Genomic DNA, 12,692 nt, shown 5'->3' with positions numbered 1-12,692 from the left:
TTTCTTCTGGTGACAGCATCTCAGAAGCCACAAATGCTGCTGCAGTTTGTCACCTCCATTCATAATTGAAGGTGAGTTCAACTGCTGTTAGTGGTGGGTACAAATAAAGATGTCATTTTCTTGTCCCAGGGGCCTGGCATCCAGAGGGGGACATCTAAGGAGCATTTGGGAGGGGACGTGGTTTGGGCGGATGGGACAGAGGGCGGCTATGCACCCCTGGAAGGAGGTGGCTGCTCTCCTGTTCTCCCACCCACCAAGCCCAGATTCTGATATGGCATCAAGAGTGCCCACCTTCCTGTCCAGAACTCTTAACGTAGACAGATCACACTTGCTATATCTGCAGGACCTGCAGTGGACAGCAGACATAAATCAGGGCCACCAAGCTGAGTTAATCTATCTACATGCATGCTTTCAAAGCAGAGCCTCCAGCTGGTAGCAGAAGTTGGAGACATCAGCAGCGTCTGAAGCTGGTGCTGGCTCTGAGATGAAGGGGCTGTGTTCTAGGACCAGAAAGTGGCCTCGAGGAGCTGAGAACCACCCTTGGCAGGTAGCCGCAAGTACATGGGGACTGCAAGGACCAGAATTTAACAGCTGGGTGAGGTTGGGAGCACATTCTTCCCCAGACTGGTCAACACTTTGATTTTGGCCGCTAGAGACCCTGAACAGGGAACCCAGACAAGCTGCGCAGACTTCCGACCTGCAGAGCCGTGAACTCTGTGAATGCACAGGTAATATTTGAAGCCGTAACTCTGGTCATTTGTCATGCAGTGAAGACTGAATATTCCCCATCTCCCTCCTCTGCTCAGCCTGCTCTGCTGGCTCTTTTCTCTCATCCTCCAAGCTGCTCAGGCCAGAAGGAACTGAACCTCGCAAGGAGGTGGCCCCTCCCTGTGTAGCCCAAGGGTCTGCCACCTTCAAGGGCTGGTTACCACAGCCTTCAGACAGCTCTTCCCTCCCTCCCCCTCCTCTGCTTGTGTCCCCAGCACCACCCCTCCTCAGGGACCAGTGCCTCTCTCTTGGAGGCTGGTTACTTCCCCCTTCAAAGCCCCTGGCATCACTTCTGCCACCACCTGCCATTAGCCACTGCCTAGCTACTTAACTGGCCTACCTGCTCCATCACCATCACCTGTGTGGTCCTGGCTCTGGCCCTGCCCACTATATGACTCTCTCCAACCTACACAACCTGGTAGGTGGAACCCCGGGGAATCTCTTGGACCAAGAATCTGGGGCTAGAGGAAGACACCTGACCAACGTCAACGAGTTAACATGGCAGGATGGGGTTTTGGCAGGTTGGCTTCCCCAGGCCCTCCCTTTCTAATATGCTATTATGCTCTTAAAATGTATTAAATACCAGTACATACAAGATAACATTTATGAACAATTATCTTGGTCAGTGTGGGCCACCACAGCAAAGAGTACAGATAGGATGGCTGAAACAACACACATTCATTTCTCACGGCCCTGGAGGCTGGAAGTCTGAGATGAGGGTGCAGGCATGGTGGGGTTCTGGCGAAGGGTTCCTGGTTCACAGATGGCCCCCTTCTCGCTGTGTCCTCATATAGCAGAGAACTCTAGTGTCTTCTCCTCTTCTTTTAAGGACACTATTTCCATCATGGGGGCTCCACCTTCATGACCTCATCTAACCCTAATCCCCTCCCGAAGGCCCCACCTCCTAACACCATCACATTGGGTGTCAGGGATTCAACATATAAATCTGGGGGAACATGAACATGACAGAGAGTAAGATAAACATCATATTAATAAACAAATCCCACACAGACAACACTAAACCCAAAGACACAGAACACTATTGGTCTCCCTGATTCAATATGACCCTGTTTCCAACACAGAACAATCACTGAAGGGCGATGTGTGTGGTGGCTCCAGTCTGTCCCCTGGCTGGTCAACTTTGCCTGTTACTTTGGACCCTTTGCACTTTGGTTTCCCCAGCTATCATGCCAGGTAGCTGGGTGACAGCTGGGTCCTCTTAAGGTGGCCCCTGGGCAGGCAACAGGTGCACCACAGAACCTGTCAGCAATGCAAGTCCCAAGGCGGTGCCCTCCCAGACCTGCTGAATCAGAAACCCGGGGCTAGTGCCCTGTTTTGTTTTTTTGCAGTACGCGGGCCTCTCACTGCTGTGGCCTCTCCCGCTGCGGAGCACAGGCTCTGGACACGCAGGCTCAGCGGCCACAGCTCACGGGCCCAGCCACTCTGCGGCACGTGGGATCCTCCCGGACTGGGGCACGAACCTGCGTCCCCTGCATCGGCAGGCGGACTCTCAACCACTGCGCCACCAGGGAAGCCCTAGTGCCCTGTTTTAACAGGCCCTTCAGTGGGTTCTGATGCTTGCTGGTGTTTGAAAACCACCAATTCTGGGATCACTGAAGGTAAGCCCAGCTTTGAGTCCTGGGACTTTGAGTCCAAGGAGCCTCCCAAGGCTTCAAGTCCAAACCCTTTGGTCTGGCAGTCAAGGTTTTCCTTTGGTTTCTGCTTCTGAATCCCAAGGCTTCCAGAAACTTCCAGTGCTGCTCTTTGAGAACACGAGATCTGTTATAGAGGCAGGGGAGAGCGCACTCAGCCAGGCTCAGGACGTGAGCCCCCGCCCTCCACAGCCCCATCTGTCTGCATGGGGCTGGCCACTTGCTTCCCTCCAGTCCAGTGTCCCAGAGCCAGCAATAAGCAGGGGCCGGACCCCACATCTCTCTTCCAGAGGTGGTGAAGATCCTAAAAAGAGCAAACTGGTGACAGACGAAGGAAGCAGCAATAGTGAACATTCCAGAAGTGTTGTGGTGGGAAGGGGGATGTTGAGGCAGGGAATGGACTGTCCGTTTCCAAACCCTGAGGAGGCAAAGTCATGGTCTTCTGTCCAGTGCTGCTAAGAGGGGTTCTCTGGAGGGGTAACAAGCGTGGACCAGGCCTCATTAACCTCCCAGGAACCCACTCTGAGCTCTCACCTGCGTGTCTGGGGCTTCAGGTTAATTTTCCAATCTCCCCCTCAGCCTCTCACATGCTTGACAGGTGTGCAAACTGGGGACCAGATGGAGATGGAAGGGGCCTGACTTAGGGCCACTCACAGGAGGGATGGTGGTGTTCAGGTGAGCGCTGGGGGTGAGAACCCCATAATCAGTCACCCCTCCTTTACCCTCGGACCCATGTATTGGGTCACCGTGAGGTCCTGACCTTGCCTTGGGATCACCATGCATCTCCCCCTCATCACGGCCATCGCCAATGCAGGATGTTCTACCAACAATGACCTCAGGGGTCGCTGGCCCTGCCTTAATGGGCGAAAGCTGTGTCCTGTGGCCTCAGGGAAAGCCAGGCAGGAGGGGGGTGTGCTGCCCTTCCCTTGGGGTGGTGGGCCTGGGGGCCTGGGAACCACAGGGGCATGAAGGCCCTGCCCAGCCTGCGGGCAGAGGCCAAGAGGCCAGCCTGCCCTCACTGCACCCATTTCCTTCACCCTGCAGTTGGCCACCACAGTTCACCCTATGAGGAATTTGTTCCATTTCCCTTGTTGCTGCCAACCCTGAAGTGCAGGCTGGCAACCAGGAAACACTCACACCCTCATCTTCAGCCGCCCCCTGGCTGGGAGCTAGAATTTTAAATGCTCAACTGGATGTCACATCGGATGTCCCGAAGGCCCCTAAAAACCAGATCATCCCAAACTGAATGCACCCTTCCCTGCGCAGATATGGGAGGACCCCCCCCCCACCTCCTCTGAGCCCCGAGCCTTTACCCCAAATTCCAACTCTGGAGAGATCCTCCTTGCAGGGCCATCCATACAGCAGAAAGGGCCAATGGTCAGGCAAGCAGATTACAGCACGCTCACACCACAGGCCTGAGTAACTGCTAGCACCATCGCTGAGATGGCCCCACAAATGCAAAATGTTTAATGGGAGATGGTACACCCTAGAAAACAGACCACGATCTTCTCTGCATACTGTTATTACGATCAGGAAAAATGTGTGAATGAAATAAGAACCTAAAGTGAGGAAAATGCCTGTATTAAGTTGGTAAGTTGATGAACTTTTTTTTTCCAGGTTTTTGTGAATGCTATTGTTGGTTAATTTTTTAGTAATAATTTTTTTCTCGGTGGGGGTACTATTTTCAACCCAAAGCAACCACGTGTGCAGTTTGCAAAGTGGCTCCTAGACTCCGGTTCCAGCCTGTGGCTGGGGCCACGTGAGCCACGGCTGCCTCCTGAAAGTACTAATGGTTTTTCTCCCTCCTCCCTGGTTCGCTCCTGTTGAGGACTGCGCTGTTGCACTGTTGAAAGGCCAGGCGCCTTGCCAGGCAGTCTTACTCAAGATAGAGCAAAGGCGCTGGCTGTGACATGCAGGGGAAGGAGGCCACTCAGGACCCAGCCTGGGCCAGCTTTGCCCCAACCTGAGCTGACGGCCTTCACTCAAGCGGATTTTACCGTAAATGTGCTGCGAAACCAGAGGACAGATGGCTCTTCTTGTGGACAGAGGCTGGGGGCAAAGGCAGGACCTGGAGCAGGCGCCAGCAGCCCGCCCCTGCCTGGCTCCTCTGGGGGTGGATCCTCAACCGGAGAGGCTAAGTGCCTGTGCACCGTTACCTGGCAGATCTTAACGGAGTCATAGGCTCTTAGTTTTCTTGAGTCCTGGTTTGATTTCTTTTTGCAAGACCAGCAAACACAGAGTACCTGTGCACTGTGGGCACAGCTCTGCCCTTGCCTGTGGCTGTGCGCATTTTGGAGGGAGAGCTGGGACTTCACAGCAATTCTCAAAGAGAGAGGGGTTCTGGGGAGAGGACAGCTTGGCTGGGCCTGGAGGGCAGGATGTGGTCACCAGCTGTATTATTCACTGAATTAACTGTTTTTGCCCTTCCTTCCTGGGCCTCAGTTTCTCCGTCTGTCTAAGGAGGTGCTGGACCACATTCTATCAGAGGCTCCTGGAGGGGAAGTGAGCAATGGGCATGGCAGTTTCATTCACACCTTGGCGGGGCTGGGGCACATTCTGTCCACACGTCATCCGGGGCCACCTCTCCAGGAAGTGCTCTGTGCTCCCAGCCCTGCTAGCCGCCCTCTCTGGACCCTGCTGAAGCTTGCCACTCCTCATGCACAACCTCCCATGTCTGAGCCATGAGGGGCCGCTCCCAGAGAGCAAGGCCACATCTTCTCTTGTCCTTCGAAGGCACAGATCTCTGCTCAGTCCTCATCTGGGGGCCCCTGTTCTGCACTCTGCCTGCAGGGCCTCTGCTGAGGAGGACCCTGGCTGGTCTCATGGGTCTTCCCCTTGGTGACACATGAGGATTCTAGAGTGCCTGTCCTGTCCCAAATTGCTGTTTTCTAAGGTCAGGGCCTCTCCACAGCTGGACCAGGTTGCTGTCCTGAGACCAGAGGCCTTGAGTGTGGGGCTGGTTGCCCTGTGGGTTGATGGCTACCCAGCTTGATGGGTAGGCTCTGTCCTTTCTGGATGGAGCTGTCCAGGAGGCTTACAGGACCCAGACTCCTCCAGGGGTGCTCACCTGCCCCAGAGCCCTCCAGCTTCTGCCTTCTCTTTCTACCCACTGTGGCGTCTCCGAGAAAAGCCCACATGCCTCCATGCTCTCTCTCTCTCCTGCCTGGAAGACCCCTCCCCAGGAGCTGGAACACCTTTGGCGATAGGAGGGCCCATGGGGAGGGGTCCCAGGATCTGGGTCCCTGGTGTTGGGGGCCATCTCTTCCCAGCCCCTGGGCTGCATGGCCCTGCCTGCAGCCCTCCCTGCACCCCCTCCTGCCCCAACGGGCCGAGCCGGGATTACTGACACATACTTTGCGCAAGTCCCAGCAGGCGGGCAGAGGCTCCCGTGCCCGCGGCCATGCATTTGCCCGCTTCCCTGGGCGGCAGCGGCACGTTTTGTCGGGGATGGAATGTGGAAGCACCAAAGTGTGAGACACCTCCAGGGTGTCACCTGGAGAGGCTGGGAGGGAGACCGAGGCAGAGCTGCTCTGGTGCATGGTGGGGACCCAGCCCCAGAGCCGGGGCTCAGTCAGGGGGATTGTAAAAACAGTCAGCTGTGTCCTCATGTCTCCAAGCACAGGCCACCTGATAATTTCTTTTTTTCACAGGAAAGATTCCATCCATTCATTCCTTCATTCATTTGTTCAACCAAATCTTATCTAGGAGCTACAAGGGGTGAAGGGTCAAGAGGGGAGGAAGGAGAACAAATACCCCATGGGCTTTCACAGCCTGGTGATATAGGTGCCGTCCTTGTGACAATTCTACAAAGGGAAGGACAGGTTCCCCTGGGATCAGGCAGCCTGGCCGGAGTCAGAGCCTTATTCTCCGTCTCTTCATGTCACCCCACAGTGTCCAGCCCAGCCAGGTGAGGAGTGAGGAGGCGGGTATCGTCAGGTCCAGGACCAGCTGAGCGAGGCTAGGGGCAAGTGTGATGTGATGTAGGTGCACGAGGTGGGGAGGGCATGCTGCTGGGGGGTTGCGGGTAAAGGCATGCCAGGATGGGTTCATCGATTGCTGTGTAACTGTGAACCAAACTACCCCAGCTGTGCCTGGTAGAGTCTAGGGGACTTAACCAGGAAGACTGTTAGCTGCAGTGCTGACTACGGTGGGGGTGGGGGGAGGATGTGGGCCTTGTAAACCTCGGATTCTCAGCCGCTGACGTGTCCATGGGAACCCTCCACCCAAAGCAGGCTGCTCCTTCCTCAGCCTCTGTTTCTACCTCTCCAGGGACGGGCAGCTCACCACCACCACTCTCAGACCCAGGAAGCCTTTCCTATACTGAGCCAAAAATCTGCCTCTTGGTCACCTGTAGCCTCTGCTCCCAGCCTTTGCTGGAGCCACACAGAAGTCCAGTCCTCCTTCCCCGAGAGCCTCTCACACACTGAACAGCAGTGGGGGTCTTCCCCTGACACTTCTCAACAATGGGTGGTTCAAGTCCTTCAACTACACTTAAAAGGGGCAAATACAAACTCTGGCATTTGGTTCCACAGCGCAAATGGCAAGTGCTGGGTGGCAAAGCCTTGAGGGGACGTGGTCCATATGGATGATCCCAGACTTGGGCATAGCAGGGGTTGCCTACCGTGGGGGGCTTTGGCTTCTCAAACTAGCTAGAGAACTTGGTTTGGTTTTTTTTTTTAAATTTCTCACCAATTCTTATAGATTACATTAAAATGCTGCACAAAATTATACATTTAAAAAACTGCCATGACTGTTCCCAAACACCTATTTTCAACTTCCGTTCTTATTTCTTCACGGACAACCATCCATGGATGGGCTCTGGTCTGTGGACCACATTTTGAGTATAACTGATACTTTCATGGACAGGCGGTACATCCAAGCCCTGCTTTCCCTGTCCTGGGCCACACCTGCAGGATGGTGGCAGAGCCCCTCTGGAATAAGGCAATTCCTATTCCTGCAGGCTGGAGATTTGTAATTGGGACCCACCGTGGAAAGTGTGGTTTTACAACCCCTCCAGACTGTATTCCTCCTCAACTGTATTTATTCACCCTCTTCCCTGTCACAAAGAATTCCAGCAGGCTTGTGCAAATAAAACAAAATCATTTTTTAAAAAAATGACAAGAAGCCCAGTAAAATGCAGGGTTAGCCAGCTTGGGAGAAGCTGCTGCACCTGAGCCCCAGACAGAGTCCCAAGTGTTTAGGTGGCCAAGTCAGAGAGAGCTGGATGTGAGAGGTGAGTGATGCTTTTGTGCTCTGGAAGGAGCGTGTGCCGTGGTGGGCTGTCAAGGAATCAAGATGATGGGTATTGAACTTGGTGGTACAAAACAAGTTTTCTGACCACATATGTTTTACCTATGGTTGTTTCTAACATTGCTCCTCAAGAAAAGGATGTGCATTGGTGGTTCTGTGGAGGAACATGGTTCCCAGCGCCCTGAGATCCTACAACGCTGGGGGTGTCGAACTGGTGTCTGGATTTCTCTAGTTTCATAGGCTAGCCACTACCATCACCAGCCTCAGAGCTGCAGAGAGAGGCAGAGAGAGCTAGAGACAGAGACACAGAGAGACAGAGACAGAGGTAGAGAGGGATAAATACAGACAGAGAGACAGAGACAGACAGGGACAGACAGACACACAGAGAGACAGAGAGATAGGCAGAGACAGACAGGTAGAGAGACACAGAGAGAGAGAGAAACATAGAGAGAGAGGGACAGGCAAACAGGGCAGAGTGAGAAGGAAGGACTGGAGGGAGGGACAGGGCTGCCCTGGGGAGGGACTCGCAGTGGTGCAGGCTCACAGAGGCAGGGCAGCTCAGAAAGTCTTGCTTGCTTGGGCCCTGCCTGCCTGAGAAGCCTCAGAGCCTTGCTCAGCCCTACCAGGTCCCGTGTCATCTGACACAGGCAACCTCTCACCTTGTGTAGCTGCTCATCCCTCCTCCTCCTCAGCCCCCACCTCACCCACCCTTTGAGGCTTTGGGACCTGGGCAGTGCCTCCAGAGCCCTTGTTCACTCTCCCTGAACTCCATGTGCACCTTCACCCCCAAATAGTGGGTCCCACTGAGGGAAGCCTATGTCCCACCCGGGACTGAGAAGACCCCTGGGCCTGAAGAACCAGTGGGGCTGGCGCCAGGAAAGGCTGTGCAGAGAGGAGGTTCTAGAAGGTGGGGGGCAGGTGACAGCTGAGCTGGCCTTCCTTGGGGTCTGGACACATTCTCAGAGCAGGGTGTCTGTGTGCACATGAGTGTGGGGTGCCGGGGACTAAGGAGGAGGGTGAAGAGGCAGTGAAAGGTGGGAGAACCGGAGAATGCTGCACTGGGAGCATGTCTCAGGCTACTGAGCTGGCCCGGGGTGGGAGAAGACGGGACGTGAACATGGGAACTTCCCGGGCCAGCTGGGGTGATGTCCACTCCAGGTGCCACTCAGTGCTGGGGAGCCCTAGGTCCATCAGAAACTGGTGAGGAGCTGGGTGGCAGGAAGGGGGTCCCGATAGGGAAAGGGGGACCTGGCTCTCTGGGCAGGTGAAAGCACTGCTGCTGGAGCTCTGGGGGCAGTGAGGGTATGGGGTTAGAGTGGAGGGTGGGAGGGCAGTGAGAACAGAGGCAGAAGATGGCGGGAATGGAGCACTGCAACCTGGTGGGGGAAATGAAGGGGCCTGGCCCCATGGTGAGGGGGCAGGGGAGAAAACAGGCTGACCTCCAGGGCCCTGGCTAGGCCTCAGGGGGATCACAAGATGCCATCAGCCCAGACACGGGAAGTAGGAGGCAGGTGCCCAAAGCACATCATGGAGCACAGGTGCACACTGGGTATTGTTCTTCAAGGGTTCCACGTGCTCCCCTTGACCATGATGCCTGTTCTGTGTTCGCTTGGATCCTTCTGATCAATTCTAATTAAACAAGAGTTCAGTCTGGACAAGGGGAGCGAGGGGGAGGGGGCTAGGGCCGTCTGGCCGTGCTATGCCTCTGGGGTCAGGTGCCCAGGCCTCTGTCCTGTCACCTCCCAGGTCTCTTCTCTGGATCCCACCCCCACCCCGTTGTCTGTCACACAAGGAGCACAGACCTCTTGGAGGTCTCCGTAGCTTTCAACATTCTGGTCTTAGGGCTGTCTCTCTGTGCCTCTGTCGGAACCTGCCTTTGGACCTTGAGCATCTAGGGTGAAGGACACTCTTCCGAGACGGTCCCGGGGAGGCAGTTGGCTCTTTAAATTCCCACAGGATGCAGCACCACCTCCTCCTCTCCTTCCACCCTCCCACCAAGCCCACACCAACTTCAAAGCCTAATTACTCCCAATTTGGGTTGTTTCCTTGTTTCTCCAGGTGAGGAAGTCCCTGTCACTTTCACTTTCATATGCGAGGAGCTGGGGGTGGGGTGGAGAGAAGTGATGAGAACAGTGGCTTTATTTTGGGGAGGGAAGGTGAAACAGAATACCAATTAGGGAGGCTGAGTGTGAAGGTGAGAAGTTACAAAGAGAGGGTCTCCCTCCAAGGCCTCACTTGGGGAAGGGAGGGAAGTGGGAGAGGGGGTTGGCAAGAGAAAGAAGGAGCCACCTGTGGGAAACTCCATCAGGTAGGGTATGAAGATAGAAAGCCTTCCGCCTGCTATGAAACTCCATTTCTTTCTCTGTGAGCCCTCCTTTTCATTACGCTCATGTCCACTGTGGAGACCACCACGTCCTTCCTGTGTCCAGCCTGGGGGCAGAGGGGAGGAGGAGAGGAAACTGCTGGTCCTCAGTAAGCCCTGAGGTTGTGGCCACCGAAGATGCTTCTTCCCAGGAAACAAGAGAATCACTGAATGTGAGAATCCTATGGAGAGCAAAGTGGGGGGTTCCATGGCGCCGTCTTCCCTCTGGGGCCAAAAGGTTGCTCTAGACTCTTGATTGGGTGGGTCACTGACCAGGAGTCGGTGGGGAGGGGACGCCCCTCCCCACGGATCTGGAGAATGCCGGATACACTAAGCATGTCCCAGGATCCTTTCAAATGGAACACATACGGCCCAGGTGGAAAGGGTGACATACGTGTGTTGAGGGGAGCAAGGCCAGGGACACTCAGGGCCAAAAGGACAAAGATTCCACCGCGTAGGGTGGCCAGAGGCTGGTGACACGGCCCTTGTTTATGGAAGAAGCGCAGGGGCGAAAGCGCTTCCACTAGCGCCCAGGAATGCGGCGGCGGCGGCGGGTTCTAATTAGAAGCCTGCGCGGGAGCGGGCGGCCGCGGGGCTCTCTCAGACGCGCTCCCTTGGTTCCCCCGGCGTCAGTGTCCCCGCGTCGGGAGGCACGCCCGCTGTATCCTGTGCTCCAGAAGACGACCGGGCGCTGCAGGTGCCGCGGGGGTGCGGGACGCGCGGGGGTCCCCGAAGCAAGTCCCCGCCTCCCCGCCACCTCTCCCAGGCCCTCGTACCCGCCGGTGCCTCCTTCTTGCCCCGCCCCGTCCCGCCAGGCTGCGCCTGGACCCGCGCCCCACACCTAGGGCGCCCCCGCTCCTGAACAATCTCGAAGAGAAAAATTATTATCGGATTAGATGTACTTCGGCTCACTCAGTCTCCCCCCGCCCCAACTTCCCCTCGGCGTAATTATTATAATTCCAGGCAAGCCGTCGGAGAGAGTTCCTGGCTGTGTGTGTGTGTGTGTGTGTGTGTGTGTGTGTGTGTGCGCGCGCGCGCGCGCATGTGTGTGTGAAGGCTTGTCTCCGATCTGGGTCTCCTCCAGCGGCGCGCCCAGGCCGCTCGGCTCCCGCATTCCCCCCAGTTGTGTTCGTCAAATGTTGGGCATCTCAAAGCGCCCCTCCCCTCTCCACTGGGGAGCCGGGGTGGCCCTTGCCTGTGGGGAGCTCTACCAAATTCGCTTCCCTCCTCCCCTCATGATATGTGCTGCAGACCCTCAGGACCCTTCCCTTGGTTTATCTGCACTTCCATCGCCAGATTTAGGAGGGTCTCACGGGAATGTGTCTTGTCTGTGGTGGAAGACGGAACGCCCCAGCCCTCTCAGATGTGGGTTCGCGGAGCCTCTCACTAAGGAGCCTTCAAACGCGATGCTTTCTCCCTCTTTACCTCTCCAGAAGCCCCTCCTTAGCATCGCGGTCGGGACAGCGGCAGGAAGGCGCAGGAGGGCCGGGTGCTGGCCCCAATGCGCCCGCCACTCCCGGCCGAGTCTCCGCAGTCTTTACGTAACTACGCTGCTCCGAGCTGTTCGGTCTTGTCTCACTGACTTTGTTTTAAGGTGTGTGTGTGTGTGTGTGTGTGTGTGTGTGTGTGTGTGTGTAAGACATGTCCTTAAGGAAAGTCTCAGGCGGATCTCCCTCTCCCAGCTCGCCCTCCTGGCTTCTCTTGGCCTCTGGTGCCCGAGCTTTCATGCCATCTGTGCTGTCCCACTTCCTGCCTCTCCCCAGCTCACTGCTCGCCCCGTCCGACGCCGGGAGCCCCTCTATGCCCGAGGGATCAATGTCCGCGGAAACTCCGCCACCCGCGTCCCAGCCCCGGCCCGAACGGGTCGAAATTGGCCGCCAAGGAAAACAAACCACCCTCGGAACAGGAGGGCTGGGCAGAGCGCGGGCTCTGGGCCACCGCGGGGCCCTGCCCGAGGGGACGGCGGCTGGGGGACGCACAGAGGCCGGGGAGAACGTGAGGAAGGCTCACTCACCACCAGATCGGGTAGTTGCCCAGCGCTTGCTTCAGGCCGTAGAGGAATATGAAATATCCGAGCGGGGCCATCGCCGGGCGGGAGATCTCGGAGGGCCAGGAGTCCGCCCCGAGAGCGCGGGCGCCGGAGCGGGCCGGGCCCTGGGAGCTCGCGGGCGGCGGCACTGGGCCCTCCTGCGGCCGCGGGGTGCGCGGGTGTGCGCGGGTGTGCGCGGGTGTGCGCGGGTGCGCGGGCTCCGAGGGCGGCGCTGCGCCAGGTGGGACGGCGGCCGGGCGGCGGGCCGGGGCCCGGGGCGGCGCGGGACGGCGGGGGCGGGGCAGCGCCGCGGGGGGCGCCCGCCGGGGCCTGGGCCGGGGCGGGGCAGGCAGGGGGCGGGCGGGGCCCTGGGAGCTAGCTCGGTGACGGCTGCAGCGCGGGCCCCTCCCGTGGCCGCGGGGTGCGCGGGGGTGCGCGGGTGCGCCGGCTCCAGGCTTTGCGCTGTGCCAGATGGGCAGCTGGCCTGGCGGCCGGCCGGCACCCGGGACTGCATGGTCCGCAGGTATCCCCTCCGACCTCCCGGGCCGCGCCCCCTCGGGGCTTATGGGCGGCTCCTTAGGTGTGGAGCCCCGCGCGCCCTGCGCTCACCGTGCGACGCGCTGTCCAGCTC

General features: G+C 57.4%; 1 protein-coding gene across 1 annotated transcript in view; it reads right to left on the bottom strand.

Annotated features, from left to right (window-relative positions):
• Positions 1 to 12,117, bottom strand: part of WNT3A (Wnt family member 3A) — a 46,812-nt gene extending 34,695 nt beyond the window's left edge. Inside the window, exon 1 of the mRNA XM_065874999.1 lies at positions 12,047 to 12,117. Within this exon, the coding sequence (XP_065731071.1) occupies positions 12,047 to 12,117 (71 nt within the window). The remainder of the gene's footprint in view (positions 1 to 12,046) is intronic.
• Between the last annotated feature and the right edge of the window lie 575 nt (positions 12,118 to 12,692).

Source organism: Phocoena phocoena, chromosome 3, assembly GCF_963924675.1.
Source record: "Phocoena phocoena chromosome 3, mPhoPho1.1, whole genome shotgun sequence".
Lineage (NCBI taxonomy): Eukaryota > Metazoa > Chordata > Mammalia > Artiodactyla > Phocoenidae > Phocoena > Phocoena phocoena.
Note: the sequence above shows the minus strand (reverse complement) of the source record. Positions and strands in the feature narration are given on the sequence as shown.